General features: G+C 52.3%; 1 protein-coding gene and 1 long non-coding RNA gene across 2 annotated transcripts in view; one reads left to right on the top strand and one right to left on the bottom strand.

Annotated features, from left to right (window-relative positions):
- The window catches only part of FHAD1 (forkhead associated phosphopeptide binding domain 1), a 122,225-nt gene that overhangs the window by 18,233 nt on the left and 82,521 nt on the right, over positions 1-21,471 (bottom strand). Inside the window, 10 exon segments of the mRNA XM_088022606.1 lie at positions 2,509-2,641; positions 3,840-3,999; positions 5,631-5,737; positions 6,306-6,390; positions 7,765-7,990; positions 9,824-9,997; positions 14,105-14,212; positions 17,584-17,691; positions 20,853-20,960; positions 21,199-21,306. Of these exon segments, the coding sequence (XP_087878732.1) occupies positions 2,509-2,641; positions 3,840-3,999; positions 5,631-5,737; positions 6,306-6,390; positions 7,765-7,990; positions 9,824-9,997; positions 14,105-14,212; positions 17,584-17,691; positions 20,853-20,960; positions 21,199-21,306 (1,317 nt within the window).
- LOC148164563 (uncharacterized) lies at positions 9,717-12,337 on the top strand. The gene is made up of 3 exons (XR_015768016.1): positions 9,717-9,875; positions 10,369-10,569; positions 11,841-12,337. It is a non-coding gene; the product is annotated as an uncharacterized LOC148164563 (long non-coding RNA).

Raw genomic sequence — 21,471 nt, forward strand, 5'->3', positions numbered from 1 at the left:
GGAGACTGTGGTATTCCCAGGGCCCAGCACTGTGCCCGAGCTTACTAAACGGTCCACAATTACGGAGCCTGAATGAAATGAGGTTAGAAACAGGGTGGGGGGCGCCTGGGTGGCTCAGTCGGTTAAGCGACTGCCTTCGGCTCAGGTCATGATCCTGGAGTCCCGAGATCGAGTCCCACATCGGGCTCCCTGCTTGGCAGGGAGTCTGCTTCTCCCTCTGACCCTCTCCCCTCTCATGTGCTTTCTCTCTCTCTCATTCTCTCTCTTTCAAATAAATAAATAAATAAATAAAAAAGAAAGAGTAGCTTTAAAAAAAAAAAAGAAACAGGGTGGGAAGGAGCTTGTTCCAGCTTTCTGGCTGGGACCAGGGCTCAGCAGCAAAAAGAAGGCGGCGCGCCACTCCTGGCTGGACTTAGTAGGACCTCACTTGACCCTGACGTGGGCTTCAGCCTGCTTATAGGCTGCATGGCTGGTCCACTCTTCCCAGGTTGATTCTACACTGGCCTTGCTGTCTTTGAGGATGTACGTTTGCCCAGGAATGTCGTGTGTGTGTGTGCACGCACGTGTGCAGGAGTGTGGAGAGGAGGCTAGGGTCTACTGACCCGGGGGTGGGGCAGCCACAGCAGCGAGGCTCGGTGACAGCCTTTATTCTGTCTGAAGAGTATGCCCGAGCCCGATGTGACCCTTACTCATGGCTCTTCTGGGAATTTGTTTATTTAGAGAAGAAGATGGAGATTCTTTCTCATACAACTCTGAAGCCCTCTGACCCACTCTGGCTTAGAGAGCAGGAAGTAGCCTGCGTTTGGAAAGCCATTCCGAGAAAGAACAAGTACTTTTTTCCTTTTATCTTGCAGCCTCCCTCCCCCATCCTCTTCAGTTAATCCTGCCTCATAAGGGAAGCTAATGATCTTGGGCGTCCAGTCAACAATCCGTTCTAGCAAACTTGTGCAGAGTCAGAGGGGGTCTGGCGTGAACAGGAGCCCTGGGCCTCCCCCTCTGTGCCCAGCCCCGGGCCTGGCACTGAGTGTCTGCTTATGGTTGTTGAGCGAGTGAACGAGTATGGGCCGGGTCCTGCGCTGAGAGCTCGGGATTCCGACAGGTCTGAGACAGGAGCGGGACTTGCTCCCCGCCCCGCAGAACTCAGGGTGCGGGACCGCTGGCGCTTCCCCGGGCGCCTGCACCTTCTGTGAAACGCTCCGGACAGCGGCGGTGCTGTCCAGATGGCTGGGCCGCGAGCCCTTTCGGTCAAGCTGTGTGCGGCCCTGGCTCACTGCTGTTTGGCAGGGGAATGGCATCTTTGAGAAAGCAGGAAGGCAAGCTGACACATTTGGCCCTCTTTCCAAGTGAAAATCCAAAGCCCATTACTGAAATGCCCTGTTCTCTAGTTTCATAAAGCAAAGGGGAAAAGGATGTCCCTGGACTCCAGGAAACCCGAGGCCTCGAGGAATCGCTGCACCCGCAGTCAGCCTTCCACAGACAATGGGAAGCATGACAGCCCCCGCCCCAGGGCGGAGTGGGAGTGCCACCTTGGGGGGCAGCGTGGTGAAGGCTCTTCTCACTCAGAGACACGCTCCCTGTGTTCTGAGCAGTTGAGGCGTCCAGACATGCAAAGGCTTCTGGGCAGGCACCCCAAGAGGAGTCACGGAGAGACGGGCACGCAGCAGAAATGGTAAATGGCTCTTTGGGAAGACAGTCTGGCCCCCTCAAGCACAATTTGGGATGCCCTCTGGACCCTGCATTTTCATACCTGGGAATTTGTTCTATGTACACACCTACAGGGACATTAACTATAGCAACGTGTGGAAGTAGACACAGCCTCAGTGTCCATCAGCAGGGGACTCGGGGTGGACAAGAGGGAGGCAGTGGAATTCTATGCACCCAATTAAAAGAACAGAATGGCTCTTTATATACTTACTAGGAAAGAGGGTCTTTATATATACAGTGTTCAGTGGGGAAAAAAAACACGTTGCAGAATACACATGGCTTAATACCATTATTTTGCAAAAAGATCTCTTGAATAAACATGCATATATAGGGTGTGTGTGCTTGTGTGCATAAACAAAATTTGTTTCTCTACAACCCCACGAGGTGGTGGCTGTCACGCCTGCTACTTTCCAGACAAGGGAGCCGGCATACAGTTACCTCCCTGGGGTCAGCGTTTCTGGGTGCAGGAGTCCCACCCCCGGATGGAACCCGGGTGGCCTGGAGCTGAGGCTGGCCTTCGCACGCTGCAGGGTCGCGCCTGTATGAGGGTAGGGCAGTCTCTGTGAGGAGAAGGGCTGATGGCGCACGTGCCACACTGCCGACAGCCGTGACCTCCAGTGGCCGCGGGAGGAGGGCAGGGACTACTGCTTTTTACTGTGCTCATTTCACATAAGCAAGTCAGCTCTTTTGGAACTTAGAATGCAAATATTTTCAGAAGCAAAGACGGGCACCATTGGGCTCTTTTTTTTTTTTTTTTTTTTTTTTAGCACTGTCCCCGAGCGGCCAGGCCTGGGCGGCACTCACCTCTTGACTGCTCAAGAGAATGTCAGTGTGGACTGGTTCTACCTGCACTGAGATGTCACACATCTGGGCCGTGTTCCTGGGCTTCCGTTCCTTCTCCTTGTACAGCTGGACTCTGTGTTTCTCTTGGGAGGCCCTAGGGCAGAGGAGATGAGTCACTGGACAGCAGGATGGCTGGCAGCCTGAGGTTCCAGGAACCACGACTGACCTTTGGAGCCACTGACAGAACAGAAAAAGGAACTCCATTTTTATAGGTAACTGAAACCTTCAGGTCTTCAAGTCTCCTGCCCGCAGATTTCTGGAGACTTTGGTTTCAGGGGACTTCTAAAATTGTGGCCAGGGCGGCAGACACCTGTCCCCCTTTGTTTCCCATACTAGGTCTGCGGGACACCTGCTGGGGCATTCACTGGGGCATTTACCGAGTATCTGCTGTTTCTAACACTTTGTACGTGTTAACCCTTCTATTTCGCGTAACAATCCCAAGAGTTGGGGACTCTCCTTGCCTCATTTTACAGGCAAGGAAAGAGACACACAGCACTTTGCCCGTGGTCATGAAGCTTATAAGTGAAGGTGGCTGGCTTTGAATCCAGGCAGCCTGTGTCTTTAACCACTGTGTGAATCTGTCTTGGCCAGAAGCCAGGAGGCATATGAAGCTACAGGGTAGTCACAAGATGTGGATTTTACTCAACCTTTCTTGGAGAAAACATTACTCTTATGTCAAAATAAGGACAAGTTGTGGATGAAACTGCAAACTCACATGTATTTTTCAGACTAATCTGTGGAATGACAACAAAATTTTACATTTATTTTAAGCTGACTTCTTTTACCCCAGTTTATACGTTGGTTCCATCAATATTTATAAAGCTCCCTATGTGCCAGGCACTGTGTGAATGCTGGGGAGTCAGCAGCAGGCAAGGTCTATATGGGGGTCCTTATGGGGAAGGTGGACAGTCAAACAGGCCATAGCAGCCTGGCTGTGTGAGAAGTGTTAGGTTGCATGGAGTGCAGGGGCTGAGAGACCCCGGGCAGAGTAGGAGCCCTTGGCTATGTTTGGTGAGGGTAAGTGACAGAGGGCTCCTTGGAGGAAGTGGCATTTAAGCTGAGGCCTGTCCTCTGGAATACTGGGCAGGAATGTTTGTGAGGCAGAGAACTAAGCAAAACCCTGTTTTAAATGATGAGGTTGTGAAATAATGAAACACATGCCTGCCTGCCATCCCTCCCTCCCTCCCTCCCTCCCTTCAACATTTACCGAGTGACCTCCACGTGGGAGGCTCCCTGGGCACTTGGGTGTGTCTGGGCTCCCTATACCATGAGCCCATGGGGTTCTCACACACCTGAGCGCCTCCTTGAGGACCCCCAGCTCCCTGTCCTTCCTTTCCACCAGGCTGGTCAGCTGCACCATCTTTTCCTTGAGCGCTCGCAGCTCACTGCTTTGTTGCTGGACCAGCGCCACGTTCCGCTCCAGTTCCATCTTCTGCTTTTCATTAAGCTCCCCTGGGAGAGACAGGAAAGCTGGTGAGGGGGTCTCCCGCCTCAGGGCTCTGCCAGGGCCACGGCCCATCGGCCAGGTCTACAAGAACCATGAGGCGGGTCCACGCTGCAGGAATTCTCACGGCAGGGCTGGGGGAGGTGGCGCGTTAGTAACAGCCAGGGGGTCTGCCTGCATCTTAGCAAACCACAGCAAAGCCCTGTCTGACCCCGGCGTTCCAGAAGCTGTCGGGGCCCTGCCTTTGCACCTGTGGCCTCTGGGGGTTCCCTGGTCCACCTTCGGCTGCCTGCTTCTGCATCTGTTTGCCTCAAGCGTGTTCCTCCTCCGGCCTCTGGGGTCTGCTCTGCTCCTGGGTCTGCCAGGTACATCAGCCTCCACCCAAGACTGGAATTCAAAGCCCGGCTCCCCTCACCCCTGGGCGGGCGACCCGGGGGCTGGGCTGTACCCTGCTCCCCAGCGTTCGCCCCCTGCAGAATTCAGCTCCGGCTGCCCGCTCTGCCCCTGACTGACAACACAACTTTCTTTGCCTTTGTCCCTCTCCTGCCTCTAGTCTTACCTCCATTGCTGCTGGTCCCGGGATCGCCTCTCAAACCCCACCACCCGCAGGAACATTCTGGTCTCAGGGTCAGCCTCTGTGGGCAAAACCCAAACAGAGACACTTGCATTACCTCAGATTTTCATAGCAACCCTCCAGGTGAGTTACTGGTCACACCCCCACTTCAGGGAGGCAGAAACAGGCTCGGAGAGGTAAAGGTGCTTGCCGAAACTCAGGGGACTAAAATAAATAGCAGATCCAGAACCAGGTCCAACGTCTGCGGATTTTAGAACTGGACCTGCTAGCCTCTCTACTATACTTTCTCCTACCTCAGTATGGAAACAATCACTCTTTGGAAAATTCAGCCATAAATGCCCGGGGGGCATTGACAGTACAGCTCAAGGGGGAGCAAATACCACTGAAGGTTTTGGGGGTGCACAGGGTTTGAGATGGGGACAAGACAAGAGGAGTGCTCTTCGCCCTCCCTTGACTTCCCCAAACCGAGTTCTGTCTCCTGACTCCCGCCTGCCTGTGCCTTTTGGGGCTGGGAAGGAAAAAATGTGTGTAAGAAGCAAAAGAGGGAGGCAGAAATAAAAGGATGGGGTTGGGGCGGGGAGAGAAAAAGAGCAAAGTAGGAGTATTCAGCTAGACTGGTTTGTGCTCTCTGGTCCCTAGTGTAGGAGGTCCCTGACGTCCAGCCAGCTCCAGGAAATAGGTGTGTTGGAGGTGATTTTGCACAGGAGGAAGGGGAGGCGAGGAGAGAAGACCTTGCTCTAGGTCCCAGAGCTGGGGGGTGCTGGGGTTTGTGCCCTCCCTCCCAGCCTTTGCCTCCAGAGACAAATCCTCTAAGGCAAAAGGGGATTTTTCTCAAAAGGAAAGTTGCATTTCAATGCAGAGTTCTGAAGCCCTCTGAGAAGGCTCCCTGTGGCCCCCTGATCAGGCATCTGTCTTGCTGACCGAGGTACAAATGCTCAAATGCTGTGACCGCCCAGGAAAGCAGGTCAGCAGGATTTTTAATGCTAAGCTTCCCAACTCTTAAGCCTGTTCTTTTCTTTCTCAAAGTGGGTCAGGAAGTCAAGAGACGCAGGCAATCATACAAACCTCTCAAATCTGACATTCGGTTGTGGGCTTCCGTGAGGTTTTTCCTTAACCTCATGATGACCTCCTGCTGAGACAGGATTTCCTTCTGAGCGGTCAGTAGATCCCCTCTGAAACTCACAAAGACAGGCCAAGTCAGCTCACCTCAGTCCCCGGGATGTCCCCATTGCCTGCAAGGGGCCAGGTAGAAATGCAAAGTGATCCTCCTTCAGTGCGGGTCCGAGGGATACCAGTCCCAGCAAGGGGGAGAAGCATGCTCTTTAAAAATTCTCGAAGCAAAAATTCATTTTGATGCTATATACATACATATATATATACATATATATATATATGTATATATATATGGAGATAGGACAGAAGATCCCAGCTGGGTTCAATCTGAGGCTGAGCCATGACAAGTACCAGCTTATTTCACAAGTGATTAAGCTAAGATGCAGCAATGGGACGTGACTTGCCCAGAGCCACACACCTGCAAGGGGTTGAGTTGGGATATGAACATAGATCCACCCAGATCTTTCCATGATGCCATCCTGACCTGCTAGAGGATCGAGAAATTCAAATGACAGCAAGAAGACCCCAGACTCGACTCCTTTTTTTCAGGTTTTGATGACATGGCCAGAAGCGGGGGTGGGGAGGGGTGTCTCTGGCCTGGTGTGCACACACCCCTTGGGTACTCACATCAAGGTGTCACATACTTCATCTTTGACACTGCTCTCCATCGGAGGCACTGCTGGGGGGTCTCGCTGCCTCACCTCCTCCTGGACTGAATCAGAGGGACCCATGAGCGTCATTACCGTCCACATGCAACTGATGCTCTCCTTCCCCTGGGCTTATAAACACACCTGCGTCTTTTCCAACTTAGCCACCCCCCTAACACCCTGCCGCCCTCTCCACCTAATGAGCCCCACCATGGGTTCTGTGGCACAGGCTGGGACCCCCCACGTACGAGCTCATGAAATCTTTCCAGCTGCTCTCTGAGGCAGGGATCATGAACTACATTTACAGGGAGGAAATGGGCACAGGAGGGACAGAACTTGCCGGTGGCCGGTCAGCGAGGCCGGTGAGGAGTGGAGCCCCAACCACTGGGCCACACCACCTCCCTGTTCGGCCTTTCCTCCCAGACAAGTCGGGTCCTCTCCTCAAACTTACTCCTCAGCCCACCGCCTTCTGGTTTCCATCCTCACCCTCAGTCACACCTTTATTCATTCATCAGGTGCTTATGGAATGTCTGCTTTCTGGCAGATTCTGAGCTAAATGTGACTACTTTCTTGTCACCCTTCAGGTCCCAGCTCCCTCTGACCTCGACCTGGGTTGGGAAACTGAGTCCCGCCTCATGCCTGGGCCATGGTGCCCTGTTCCTCCTGGGTCACCTCAGGGCCGTCATTTGATGAACTGCAGGGACCGTGCCTGGATTCCATATGGAATCCCCAATGCCTAGAATAAGCTTGGAATCTAACAGATGCTCAATGAAGAGCGTCGAGTGAATGAAAGCATGACGTGAGCCCCAACAGCTTGTCAGCTGGCTGGAGACCAGGACCATAGTTCTCAATCAGGGGTTAGTTTGCCCCCCCCCCCCAGGGGACATCTGGCAATGTCCGCAGACGTTTCTGGTAGTCACCCTGGGGCGGGGGTGCTGCTGGCACTCAGGGTGCTGTGGCTGAGCAACCTTGGCCCGAGGCCTCAACTTCCAGAACTCTCCTCCAAGAGCTCGGCGTCTTTGCAATGCGTTGAATCGCCTTGGTCATTTAGGGCGAGTACGTGCTCACAACCCTGAGTTCTTTTCTCAGCCCCTTTTGGATTTCTTTTTAAAGCTGTTTATGAAAGGCCATTAGACAAAATCGCAAACTCCTGAGGGCAGAGAGAAGGCTCTGAAAGGCCTGGTAGTCTGTGCATCTCCGCTGGCTCACTGGCTCGGCACAAAGGATGTCCCGTCCCATTGTTGTGACTTCTGCCTAACCTGGGCCTCGAGGGCCCCTAACTTTGTGTGTAACGGGAAGAAAATGGGGCCTCCAGGGAAAAAAGGAGCGTTCAAGCGAGGTGCAGCATTTTCTGGCCCATCATCAGCCTACTGAGACCCCCGGGATAATCAGAACCTGCCCTGAACGCTAAGATTTCCTTGGCTTCTCTTTGGACCGACCTGGGTCGTTGTCCTTCAAGGTTGCAATCTCTCCTTCTATTTTTTTATGATGCTCAGTCACTTTTTGGAGTCTTTCTTCGAGGCTCACGATCGTCTGGGAGTGCTGTTTGATTTGCTCCTTATATTCCCTGATTTCTGTTTCAAATCCGTGTTTCTGTGAGTCCTGTTCTTCCTGGAGGGCCTTCACTGTCCGCTGTTGCAGCTGGATCCGCTCCTCCATGATGAGCTGGGAAAACAGGGACGTCATTAGTGTGATCTTGGGAGCTGGGTGTGATGCCAAGGACGACAATAGCAATATGCCCCTTTTGCACCCACAGGCATGGAACTTGGACCCACCTCAGGGCCTTTGCACGTGCTGTTCCTTCTGCACGGTACTCTCCTCCCCCCAGCTCCTTGCATGGCTGACTCCTTCTCATATTTCAGGTCTCAACTCCAATGTCACCTCCTCAGAGAGGCCCTTCCTTGACTGCCTGTCTAAAGGAGCGGACTGAGACACTTTCTATTCCATCTTCTGCTTTCATTTTCTGTGATGTACTTATCACCATCTGAATGATTTTGTTTCTTTATTTCCCATTCCCACTAGAACGTAAGCTCCAGGAGAGCAGAAACTTACTTTTCCTAATTTACCAATGTATCCACAGTGCCAGTGCCTAGATCCCTGCCATAGCATCTAGACCTAGATGCTCAATAAGTATTTGTTGAATTAACAAATGAACAATTTTATAAGAAAAAGAGAATGAATTTGTATTTTTTTAAATTTATTTTGTATTTTTTAAAGTAGGCTCCACACCCAGCATGGAGCCCAACGTGGGGCTTGAACTCACGACCCTGAGATCAAGACCTGAGCTGAGATCAAGAGTCAGACGTTAACCAACTGAACCACCCAGGAGCCCCAAATTTCTATTTCTTAAAAGCAAAAAGTCCCAATCATCACCAAGAGGTGAGCTCGACCCTTTCCCTCGGCCGCCCTGCCCTTCCTGAGGCTCTTCTCGGGGCTTCTCAATGCCTCTCATCCTTGCTCCCCTCCTGCTTCTCTGACCACTCCTTCCTCAGCTCTCCTGATGACATCAGACTCCTGCTCCTTATTCCCGGCTGACACTTTGGGCCGCAGCCCCCGATCCTGAAGCTCTCTCTCTCTCTCTCTCTCTCTCTCACACACACACACACACACACATGAGTTTTAGCGATCATGCCTCCTCTAAATTTGTCTTGCCAAAGCCTGAGCTGGCCTCTCCAACTCCAGTCCCTCTCAAATTCACTTTGCAAACTTTGGCCAGATGAGTCCTCATTACCTCCTTGCCCACAGACCTGTTGGTTGAATGTATGAATGACGAATGAGTGCAATATTGAGCCCTGATGGTGGAGGGCCTTGAATGCCGAGCTAAATTGTATTTTATTTTATTTTTAAAAGATTTTATTTATTTATTTGAGAGAGAGAATGAGATAGAGAGAGAGAGCATGAGAGGGGGGAGGGTCCGAGGGAGAAGCAGACTCACTGCTGAGCAGGGAGCCCGATGCGGGACTCGATCCCGGGACTCCAGGATCATGACCTGAGCCGAAGGCAGTCGCTTAACCAACTGAGCCACCCAGGAGCCCCTGAGCTAAATTTTAAAACATTATCTTAAAGTCTGTGGAATAGTCATTGATTACTAAGGTCTGGGGCTGCTCAGTCCTTCAGCCTGATTCTGTGAGGACCCTGTATTAAAACATCTTAGAACTCCTGGAGAGAGGGCATTGTAGCCTCAGTTCACTTTTCATTCGAGACCAGCGCTTCTCAACAGAGGGTGATTTTGCCCCGCAAAGGACATTTGGCGAAGTCTGAAGACACTGTGGGCTGACATGTCAAGGGAGACTGCTACTGGTGTCTAGCAGGTGAGACCCGGGGTGATGTTAAGCATCCTGTGATGCAAAGGACGGCTGTGCACAAGAAAGGGTTAATGAGTCTGGGGCAGCAGCAGCCCCCAGGCTGAGAGCCCCTGGTCTAAATCATGAATTCTTCCAGCGCTGTGATCCTTCATCGAGGGAAAGATTCTCCCGTCCCCGGAAGGCACCAACTCACCATTTTTGTCTTGGCGGTTTCCAGTTCAGCTAACGTTTCATTTAATTTCATGGTGAGGCTCTCTGCTCTTAGGCTCTCGGCTGTCTTGGTTTTCTGAGTCTCTTCTACCATGGCCAGTGCGTCATTTAATTTATTATTTAAAACATCTTCTTTTTGCACTTTTAAGTCTATTTCCTGGACAAATAGCAAACATCAAATTAACAGAAATTCAGGAATGAATATTTACCCTAGCCGCCCCCTGGCCCAGCCCCCCATTTTCAGAAAGGAGGTGAACTCTATTCTGTTATTGTCCCTTTTTCAGCCCAAAGTCCATGCTTTCTCTGGAAGGTTCCAATTACTATAGAGCTTGCTTGTCTCTCCTGCTGAGACTGTCTCCTTGTGATTTCTGGTCTCTGAGCTCAGTTCTGTCACCTGGAGCGCACTGAGCAAGTTTTATTTCTCTTTTATGAGACGGCCCTTTAAATATTTGAGGAGGGCTCTCATGTCTCTCTCTAAATCTATTTTCCAGGATAAATGTACTGAGCTCCTTCACCCCTTTGCCACAGGATCTGCCTTCAGCACCCTCCTCCGCATCCCTCCCTGGCTTCGGAGGGATGGCCTCCCTTCTTCCCTCTGGGCTCCGGCAAGGTGGACTCCCCTCGTCACGTCCGTGCACACCTCATCCCTCCTCCTGGATCCACTCTTCCAGCCCTGGACTCCGAAAATTCTACTCTCCTCCTGGAGACCCTCCTCAGACCATGCGGAATGTAAGCTTTGTGACTGGTCCTGGGTGGGGGCTTCACGAACTTTATTTACTTGACTTTATTTTTTAAAAAGAGATTATTTATTTATTTGAGCGAGAGAGAGAGAGAGAGAGAGAGAGAATATGAGTGGGGTGGGGGAGGGGCAGAGGGAGAAGCAGGCTCCCCCCTCGATCCCAGGACCCTGGGATCATGACTTGTGCTGAGGGCAGTTGCTTAACTGTCTGAGACACCCCGGCGCCCCTACTTGACTTTATTTCTGAAGAGTGATTTTGGGCTCACAGCAAAATTGAGAGGAAAATACAGAGCTCTCTTATATGCTCTCTCCCCTCCACTGTGCGGGATCAGCAACATCCTGCACCAGAGGGTACCTTTGTTCCAACTGATAAACCTGCGCTGACATATCACAGTCACCAAAAGTCCGTAGTTTATGCTATAGGGTTCACTCAGTGCTGTACACTCTACGGGTTTGAACAAATGTATAATGACACGTATCCACCATTATAGTATAGTACAGAGTAATTTCACTGCCCTGAAAATCCCTTGTGCTCCATCTAGTCATCCCTCCCCTCCACCAACCCCTGGTCTTCGGTCTCCATAGTTCTGCCTTTTCCAGAATGTCACAGACTTGGAATCATACTGTAGGCGGGCTTTTCACAAACATTATTTCATCCAATGTAAAATAGTAGTCAATGAGATGTAGTGCTGGCAGGCTCTGTTGCTGGCAGTGTAAACTGGTAGGACCTTTTATTTGGGAACGTGTATCAAGAGGCTGAACATGTTTATACCCTGTGACCCAGCGATTCCACTTTTGGGAATCTATCCTAAGGACATAACTGCACACATTCACGAGGACTGACGTGCAGGGCTGTTCAGCCAAGCGTTTTTTTTTACTCGAGTGGAGAGTGAGAAATAGTCCCAGGGCCCAACCACAGGGGACAGGTCAATAAATTGGGGTCCATCCAACACAGTGCAAACCCTGGTCAGCTGTCCATGGCAGGTCGTGGAAGAATGTTCCATGCCATAGAGACATTTTGGTAATGTGTGCAGTTAAAATACAGCGGCCAGGTCAGTGTCCACAGAGTAACAGGGTAAATCACTTTGTAACAAATGGATGTTTGCAATGTCTGTAATAAGGATCAACGTGTAGATGGTCTGGGAGGAAGCCCATCAAAATGTCACTAGTGGTAACTCTGCTCAGTGGAAATCGTGGGCAGTTTTTTTATCTTCTTCTGAATGATTTTCTGTAAATAGTTGCTCCTTTTATAATTGGGAAGGGAAACGGACTTAAAAACAACAAGAAAAATCCATTTTCGTCATGCGATTCCTGTAAGCCTCACCTGGGAGCCACTTCGTTCTCTGCGTATCACCACTGAACTCCATCTGATTCTATTTCGGGGCCTTCACATCACCGTGACTGTTGAGAAATCCCAGGGCAGTGAAGACCGCGTGCAGCCCTGGCCAGAGAAGGTGCTCACCAGAGATGCTGGCAGGCATCCCCTGAAGCCGCCTATCACCTGCAGCGAAACACTCCAGCTGTCCCGGAGAATCCACAGCAAACCGATGGTTTCTCTGATGGGCCGCGAAGCTGCCCAAGGGCAGAACGCACTGCCAGGCATCTTTGCTCCTTGCCAACCGCTCAGCCTCTTTGACTCAAGGACAGGACAATAAAGTTGACTGTGCCCCCGGGTCTGGATTTATTTTTCTTCTCCCAGCTCTCCTTCTTTTTCTTGTGCCCATTGCTCTTCTGTGTATACGAGTAAAACAGCATGTCAATAAGCAACTCTATGTCTGGGTAGTTCTTTGACCTTGTCCTTGCTTGGTATTTATTTCCTGGTACATGGGGACTTCCTGGGGAGGGGTCCTGTTTCTCCTTGTCTGGTGTGATGCCCCCGGTCTGCCTGGAGGGCTGTCACAAGACCTAGCCCTCTGATGTCACTGTTGTTTTCCCTGAGGCTGTTGAGGGTGTTGGATGCACAGCAGAGTCCTCTATCTGATGATCCTTAGGACAGATTCTCTCTGGGTTGAGTACTGAGAATGGCTCAATATCCACGAGCCATCGGTTCACTTTGATCCAGAGAATTGTGCAGCCCCCTGAGCCTTCCCTTTTGCTGTAACTGTTAGAGTAAAAACTGACCGTTTGTTGATTTCACTGATACACGTTTTTTTTTCATTTCTTTGTGGGGTTTTTTTTTTTTTTTGGCATTAGTCTCATCCCTGATCGTTTGATGTCCTCACTAATCTACTTTAAAAATGTTAATATCTCCTTTCCTCCTGCCCTGAACTGAAGTGTTTTATGGAAGATCCATGGTGAATCGTTTGGGGAAACAAGGCTGTGTGTGAACAGATTGTGCCCCTGGGGCTCTGTGGGCCCGCAGCATCTGCCCGCCCTCCCTCAGTGCACCAGCCTCGGCTGACAAGCCCTGCATCATTTCCCTCGACTCTGTTCTGCCTTCTCTGGGCATGCTCCAGTTGGTTAAGGTCCCTCTTAGGAAGCCATGCCTGGGACCGATACGTCACGCAGATGTGGTTTACTGATCCCCATCTCTCTGGGGCAGCGGTGTTTCAAATGCACCAGCACCACATGGGGCTGCTTGTTAAAGATGCAGATTGCTAAGTCCACCCCCTAGATGGTGAATCCGAATCTCTGGGGGCAAGGGTCAGGAAATGGGCATTTAGACACCGCCCCCCCCAACCCCGCCTCAAGTGATTCTATGCATGCTCATGTTTGGGAATCTTGCTTTAAAGAAAATGATCTAAGATTGATGTGAATAGATGCAAAGACCTTTTTCGTCCCATCTGGTCTTCAAAGTCCTCTGAAATTGTGTTTACCTGCATTGAAATTTAACCCCCTATTGTCAGGGTGTGTGTTGAATCCCTTGCCTTGACTTTTTCGATATCAGCCATTGTGTGTGTGTGTGTCCCTTGTACTGTTGGGACACAGGAGGAGTGAATTCTGTCCTACAGAGTGGAGGTACCTAAGACAGGGTCCCATCAACAACCTGTCTGCTCCTCCCAGGAACTGTTGCCAGTGCGGTTTGACTGGGCAGGTCGTGGTACCCACGGGGACAAGTCCGGCAGAGATGCTGCTGTCCAGGGGATGGAAAATTCAGGCATCCCTCCTGTGACCCCCCGCAGCTGAGGCCACACACTCTTCAAGGATAGTAGGGAGAGGAGGGAGACAGTGCGGGGTTTGGTTCTGCCCCTCCACATCCCAGCTATGAGCTCATAATAATAATAATAATAATAATAAAATAAAAGGAGCCGACACACAGAGCATTCACTGAGTGCCAGACACTTTCCTCTGTGTTTTATGAACTTGTGAGCAATCAAGCCTCACCACTCGATGGGGCTGATCTATGGGCATTATCTGGACTTCATAAGCAGGGAAACGTAGGCACAGGGATGGTAAGACGCTTGCCTCAGGTTGCATGGGCAGAAAGCGGCAGAGGTGGGATTCGAACCCAGACCGCCTGCCTCCAGAGCCCTGCTCTTAACTGTGCTGGGCGTCTCCGTGTCTGCTCCTCTCTGAGACTCTTACCTCTTTCTGCTTGGTTATGTGGTTCTCCAGATCTTGCACCTTCTTCTTTTCCTTCTCTATGGCCTCTTTTGCTTTGTGTTTCTCGTAGGCGAGGCTGCTCTCTGAAATCTGGAAGTCAGGGACAACTGGTTTGAGGGAGTGTACGCGAGGAAGGAAGGGAAGGGGCACCATGAGGGAAGCCAGGATTAGTAATCGCCCAGACCAGTGAGTCAGGGCTTGGGAGTAAGGGCTCAGGGAACAGGATGCTCAAGGGAGAGAGGGGTGGGAGTCTTGGCATGCCCACCACGGCAGCGAGAACCTGAAGGTCATGTCCGGTTAGTTAATGCATAAAAGAGAAGGTTATTCATCGTTCAGGATTTTGGGGATGGGTTCAGGAAGTGACATGCTGGTGAGTGTTCAGGTCAAGGCGTTTGGCACTGAGCCACTAATTGAACTGGAATGTGGGCCCTCTTGTGGGCAGTACCTGGCTTCCTGGGAGGCGGGGCAGGAGAGGCAAAGTGGAGGGGAGACACCTCCTGTCCCAGCAGACCTGACACACCCGTGGCTTCAGGCTCTCTCCAGCCTTCAAAGGCTTGGGTCCAAAATTTGATGTTCAGGACAGTTTGGAACTGAGAACATGTAGCCCGCGGGTCCGGTGATGTGGAGGTGGGGAGTGAGGACCAGCCTCACCTACACAAGCCCCAGGAGGTACACGGTGCAGGGGGTTTGGAAAACTCACTTTGCAGCTTGGAATCCTTGCGGTGATGCTCCCATACAAACACAAAGTTCACAGAAGAATATTTTAAAAAATATATGCATGTATGCATAGACAAGGGCCTGAAGAGATGTGTACTGAAATATAAATACCGGTTATTTTGGGGGACTGGGATTAGGGCAATTTACATTTCCTCTTTTCGCTGGTCTGTATCTTCTATGTTTTCTTGCGCGAACATACATTATTTGGCAAAAAGAAAAATGACTGCAAATTGTCCTAGGGAATACGGTGCTGGGGGGTAGGACGAGGCTTTGGGGCTGTGTGGCCCTGGAGAAAAAGTCTTTCCAACAGTCCTGCCATCGGAGCATGTGTCTTCAGTCGCCATCCCGCCTGCCCTGCTCTGCACAGTCCTCCAGCCCCACCTGGGCTCTGACTCACCTCCCTGCACGAGCTTGGCATTTGCCTGCTGCCAAGTCTGCTTAAGATTGCCCCGCCCCCACCCTGCCAGTTGGAAGAGGCTGCCGGCCCCCTTCTGCATGCCCCATGGGATTCTGCGCCACTTGGCGTGTCACAGTTGAAAATAATGATGATACTGACTCCTCTTGAAATGCTTGCCACACGAGCGCTGGGCACCAGGCACTGAGCGCATCCGTGCATCTGATTGGCAAACCCCCAGAACGTCTGCCCAGTGAGCTGCATTCTGCAGGTGAGGTCATGGTGGCTGTCACCGAGGCAGTAAGCGGATGGATAATGTACAGAGGTCACGCCACCAGGGAGTGGCGGTGCACGCTTGGACACCAGTGCCCTGCCCTAATCATACGGCCACTTGGCTTCCGGATCTTGACTTACGTGTCGTCCTGATTAAAACCCCACCCTCCCCAGAGGCAGAGACCTGCTTCTACGCCCATACTTAGTCGGGCACAGAGTCCACCGCACCACGGCGGGAGCCAGTGCCTCAAGACCTCACTCCTGGCGCATCTGTATAAGGGACACTCTAGGCACAGCTGCTAAGTTTGACCTCACTCCCTGCACGGGCTGACACAGTCCCACTGCCAAGGTCTTTGCTGGACTGTCCGCCTCCCCACCTCATTAGACCCACACCATCCTCCCGACCCCACCTGGACGCCGACCTCAGCTGGGCAGGTACTTCATAATGAATACACTGACTCCTCACGACAAACGTCTAGGGTGGTTCTGCCACTACACGCACGTTACGGATGGGGGCACAGAGATGGCAAGACACTTGCCCAGGGTCAAACAGCATGTTGGGGCAGAGCTGGGATTTGAACCAGAATTGGCACTTTTTGCCTACCAAGCTTTCCTGCTTTCCTGCCTTTGCGTCCCCCTCCGGCTTTCTTCCCCGGACCCCTCCTCTGGCTTTCATCTTGTTCCAGCTTTGTTTCCTTCCTCACACCGCTGCCCCCGTCCCTCCAGCTGAGGGAGGTCCCTGTCCTCTGCAGCTGGGCCACTTTACCCAGTGGCATTTTCTCCCCCCCAGATGTTCCCTTCATGTTCCTTCTCCCTTCCAGGTCTCACTCAAGTGTCACCTCCTCAGAGAGGCCCTCCCTGCCTGTGGCCACTCTCTAGCCCACCCCTTTGATCTTCCCCGCAGGCTTGTGGCCCTGGAGTTCCCGTGTGTGCCCCTGGTTATGTGGTGTCTGTCCCTCAGCCTCGAGTGGAAGCTCTGGGAGGACTGCGCTGTGGTGTTGCCAATGCCCAACAGCGCCTGGCCCATGCTAGGTGCTCGGGAAGCATTTGCGGGTGGATGAATGAAACAGAATCGAACAATTCATGGAGTCAGTACTCTGTTTCTGGGAGTTCCCTGAGGGCCAGCCCATGTCTATGGCCCCTGCGGCCTTGGAGCCCAGCTCACGGAGCTGCCACTACAGGTCACTGAGTTCTCTCCCTGGCCTCCAGCTCCTGAGAGCCCTTCTTTGACTTCTCGCGGGGAGGGGGGGTGGTTGGGGTGTTTGGGTTAACCTGAGTGACATCCCTCCTCTCAGCCTTAGGCCTGCCTTCCATGACTACTCCAGGCCGGTGTGGCTGGTGGGCCCAGTCCCCAGGCTGGTGGAGGTGGCTAGAGGTGGACGTCTCCAGCGCTCCCCAGGCGTGGCGCTCGGGCCTGCCCAGACCACTGTCACCCTCTCCCTGAGGGTGCACTTCTCATCCACTCCGGATCTCTGGCACTTACTCGTGGGACTGCTATGTGAGCTTGTCATGTACTGGTCTATGCCATCTTACTCCACGACTCTTTGTGTCTCTATAAAAGGTCTATGAAACCAGGAGACCAGAGCTGGGAGCGAGTGTCTTTCTACAGCGCCTGTGCTGGGTTGTGTCATAAGTACCTTTCCGTTAGGAGGAGGGAGGTGCTGGCTGAGGGACTGACCCAGACCCCAACCCAAGGGTTCTCTCCTGGAGCGCATCTCTCTGCCTTCGGTGGCTGGGCGGGGAATGCTTACGTAGAGGGCCATCTACGTGCAAGGTGCAGGTCTAAGTCCTCTGCCTATTTACTCATTTAATCCTGCCAGGCAGGGGCTGTTACCCTGCCTATTTTAACAGAGAAGGCAACTGAGGCCCCGGAGGTTAAGTGACCTGCCCTAGGTCATACAACTAGGGCGTTGTACTCGACATTGGCCACTTCCCACGGAAGTGTCGCCCAGCACCTGCCCACTGGCCTGCCATATTCTCCACTGGGGCGTAGAACCATGGCCTCCTGTCTGGCCTCGGAGCTCCTTCCACAGGGGTTTTGGCTGCTACGGCCCATTTATCTCTCTGCTCCTCGTACCTCCTTCTGTTGGGTCAAGTGGTTCTACAGATCTTGAACTCTTCTCCTTTCTGTCTCTAAAGCTTCCTTTGCTTTCCTTTTCTCATGGGCCATGCTGCTCTCCAAAACCTGAAAATCAACGACCAGTCTTTTCGGTTGCCTGCGCATTTCGGGGGGGAAACTGCTCGTTCTGGCCATACTACTAATAGGGGTAGCAGCTCCCACGCTGGGGGGTGGTGAGTATCCCTGACGGGGCCCACGGCCAACACATCACACACAAGTGAACCCTATCACGGTGACCCTAGCAGACGAGTTAGTGGCCCCAGTTTGTAGATGAGGAAGCCGAGGAACAGAAAGTTGTGGAAGGCCCAGGGGTCATGCAGTTTGTTGTAGGTGAGGTCAGGATTTGAGCCCTGTGCCGAGGACGACCCATGGCCTGCATCCGGAGGCCCTCGGCAGGGAGCATGTGAACAGAGGGAGCCGGGTCTGTCTTATTTTGGAGCCCGAGCTCTTATCACTGCGCCAGGCAGTCGCTCTGATGAGGAGAAGAATCTCATTAATAATGGATATCCTATTATTAAAATAAATCTCCTAAAGAGAACCAGGTTTCAAGATGCGGACAGTATATTAAACTCATGAGCCGCAACATACCAATTTCTAGAAGGGGTGGGGGTGAACCTCACACGTGGAGCTCGGAGTGGGCGTATGGGGAAAAGTGTGGTCTGGTGCTCGTGCTCAAGGAATTTTATTTAGGAAGTAAATGGCTAACGCCAATCGCAAAGGATAGAAATTGCCCCCAAGGCCCCTGTTTCTAGTCCCTGCAAGAAAGGGCACGCAAGCTTTCAAATGGGTTGAGTTCTAAGCACCAGCTTGACAGTAAGATGTCTGGAACTTGGAACATGGTTTCCATTATAACCCGTGGTTAGGGTCCCAGATTAGCCTGCCCAGATGAGCCTGGCTGAAATACTATCTATTTTGTAGTGAAAAGTCATTTAAAAAAAATCCCAATAGCAGCCTTAAAGAAAGCAGAAGAACAGTAGCATCATGGGAGTTGGCACACTGCTTTTGAACATTCGAGGGGGGGTCGGGGTTTCCTGTAATTTGTGGAAGAGACTCCCGAGCACTTTCCAGTGACTTAGGGTCAGCTCTGCTGCCTCTGATCTCGCATCTACACTCACGACTTTGCTCTCGACAGCTCCTTTGCTGCTGAGAGGGGCACTAAGGGGAAGATTGTCCTTGCAAGACTCGACACACACGGGCCCCGGCCCCCTCCGCTGCTCTGCTCCCAAGTTCCCGGGCAGGTAATGGGAGTTCACCTCTAACGTTACCTCAAAACTCGCATTACAACCTAGCATTCTGTTGCCCTTAAAGATTCATCTGATAACGTGGTAGAAAGCCTAATAAAAAGAAAAATCAAATAACCGTTTGAGGTTGATTAAAGTCTGTGCCTGGGACTTTTTATCTCAGATTTCCCCGTCAAGAAACCACAGAGAGGTTCTGTTGGGAGAGGCTTGGGGTGACCGGGCCACAGCTCCTCCCTGCAGTAAGGCTGACCCCATCACACCTTCTTCCTTAAATCTCTCTCCTGAAGTCCCCCATGACCTCGACATCTCTAAATTCAAGGGCCTGCCCCGGGCCCTCGAGCTGAGCTGTTGACCTCTCGGTGGCATTTGGCCCCCGTGAACCCTTGGGAGACTGTTCCTTGTCAGCACCCCTGGAGAGATAACTCAGGGCCAGGCCTCAGTGACACTGTTTACCCAGGCCGCCGAGCACAGCCGTACAGGTGACCCCAGGTGACACCCAGCACATAAACATCTTCCCTCCTTGGATCAGGTGGGACCACACGGGCTCTGCCCGGCCCGCCTCCTTGTCTTTCCAGCAGCGGTGGGTGGGCGAGGACTTCCCTCTGGGCAGTGAGGATGGGGAGGGGGTCGATAGGGAGAAAAGGGCTTGTGACAATTCTAACAGCTACACTGACCGAGCAGCAATTCTGGGTCAAATGCTTCACTGCACATGACTGCTGACCCTTGCAGCCACCCCAAAAGGAGGAGGGTCCTGAGCGAGCTGCTGAGGCCTGTAGGTCGTGCAGCCAGGATTTGCACCTGCTTCTCACGTGGTTGCAAGGCCTGCACTCTTCACCCCTCTGTGCTGCCTCGGGGTGCAAGAGCTCATGAGAGCAGTATGTGAAAAAGACCCCGAGGTCCAAGGGTGACCACAAGGCAAGCTTGCGCCGACGATGTCATAGAGCGCTCCCCAAAGTTGGTTTGGGAGCGTCAGTACAAGTGCAAAATCTTCAACAGGGGAGCAGAGTCCTGCCCTGGGCCACCATGGCTGGAGAACCGGGGCCGATTCTGGCCGCCGCACTTCAGGAAGAAACAGAGCACGGGTTGCAAACTCAGATGTCAGCAGGGGCCAGACAGATGCCAGCAAGGAAGTGGGCTGCGTTGAACGCAACAGGGAATGTTGGGGACGGTGGGAAATCCCTGCTGCTTGGTTGAGCTCCCATCCACTTCTGCCAAGTGGAAATGGGGCCAGATTTTCTGACTTTTCAGGAGAGGATGGAAATCTGGATTTTTAAGTAAATGTTATGAATTCAAAATAAAATACTTGGGGGCCAAACGTAACATGTCCCCAGGCCCCTTTCAGCCAGTGAGCTGCCAGTCTGTGCCTTCTGGAGAACAGAGCAGGCCAGAGGAGGGGACCAAGGCCAGGCTCCAGGAGAAAGAAGGGCATTCAGGTCTGGGAGGAGCAGATGTCTCATTTTTAAGCCTCTAAAAGGTTATTATGTGGATAAGGAGGTGGACAGGTCTTGCAGGGGCCCAGGAGGCCGGTGGGGGATTGATGCTCTTCTGGGAGAAAGAGTTTTCTTGTGCTCAACCTAAAGGAAGAACTTTCTGCCAGGCCAAGGCATCACCACTGGGTTGGACTACCCTGGTCTGTACAAAATTCCTTGATGGTAGAGCTGAAGGCTGGGTGATTTTAGGATGTTGTTGGGAGGACTGACACAACCCTGAAGCCCCAGGACCCTGTACCTCCTCCCCGTCTGTGCTTCGGGACACAATCTCCGTGCAGAAGATGCTGTGTCACCAGCCCCAACTTGTCTCTCAAGTTCTAGCTACGTCTGCAGGTTTACACTTTTTCCCACTAGCTGTCAAGGTTACGACTCCGGGGCTCTCTCCTTGAGCCCCACTGCTTCCCAGAGTAGCCGGACCCTCCCAAGGACAGCTCACTTCCACATGGCCCGCGAGCCCGACTTGGGCTCGAGCCGACTATCTCCCCCAGCTGCATACCTCCTTCTGGTGGGTTAAGCGATTCTCCAGCTCTTGGACTCTGGTCTGTTCTTCTTCTAATGCTTCCTTCACTCTGTTTTTCTCTTGAGTAATGCTTTCCTCCCAGACCTGCAATCCAATGGCCACTGTTTAATAGACATAGTTGCCATGGCAGGAACCTGGACTCTGTGCCAGGAGCTACACTGGTAGCCCTTCGCTGCTCACCACAACCCCACGGGGGAGACTGGGCAGCCAGAAGCAAGGGATCCGGAGCGGGCAGGCTCAGTTCAGAGCCCCAGGTTGGTCCTCCCTGGGTACGTGACCTTGATTTGTGCTCAGGCTGACTCTGTCTCCCCCAGCAGCATACCTTCTTCTGGCGGGCGAAACGATTCTCCAGCTCTTGGATTCTCTTCTGTTCTTCTTCTAATGCTTCTTTTGCTCTGTTTTTCTCTTGAGTAATGCTTTCCTCCAAAGCCTGAAAGTCAATGACTGTTGTTTAATAGACAAAGTTACCATGACAGGAATCTGGACTCTGTGCCAGGCACTACACAGGCTAGCTCTTTACTCCTACAACAACCCCATGGGGGAGACTGTGGGTAGCGAGGAGCAAGGGATCCAGAGCGGGCAGGCCCAGATCAGA

This window comes from Eumetopias jubatus, unplaced genomic scaffold (assembly GCF_037043125.1).
Source record: "Eumetopias jubatus isolate StellerSeaLion01/CBP00866 unplaced genomic scaffold, mEumJub1_p1.0 scaffold_4, whole genome shotgun sequence".
Lineage (NCBI taxonomy): Eukaryota > Metazoa > Chordata > Mammalia > Carnivora > Otariidae > Eumetopias > Eumetopias jubatus.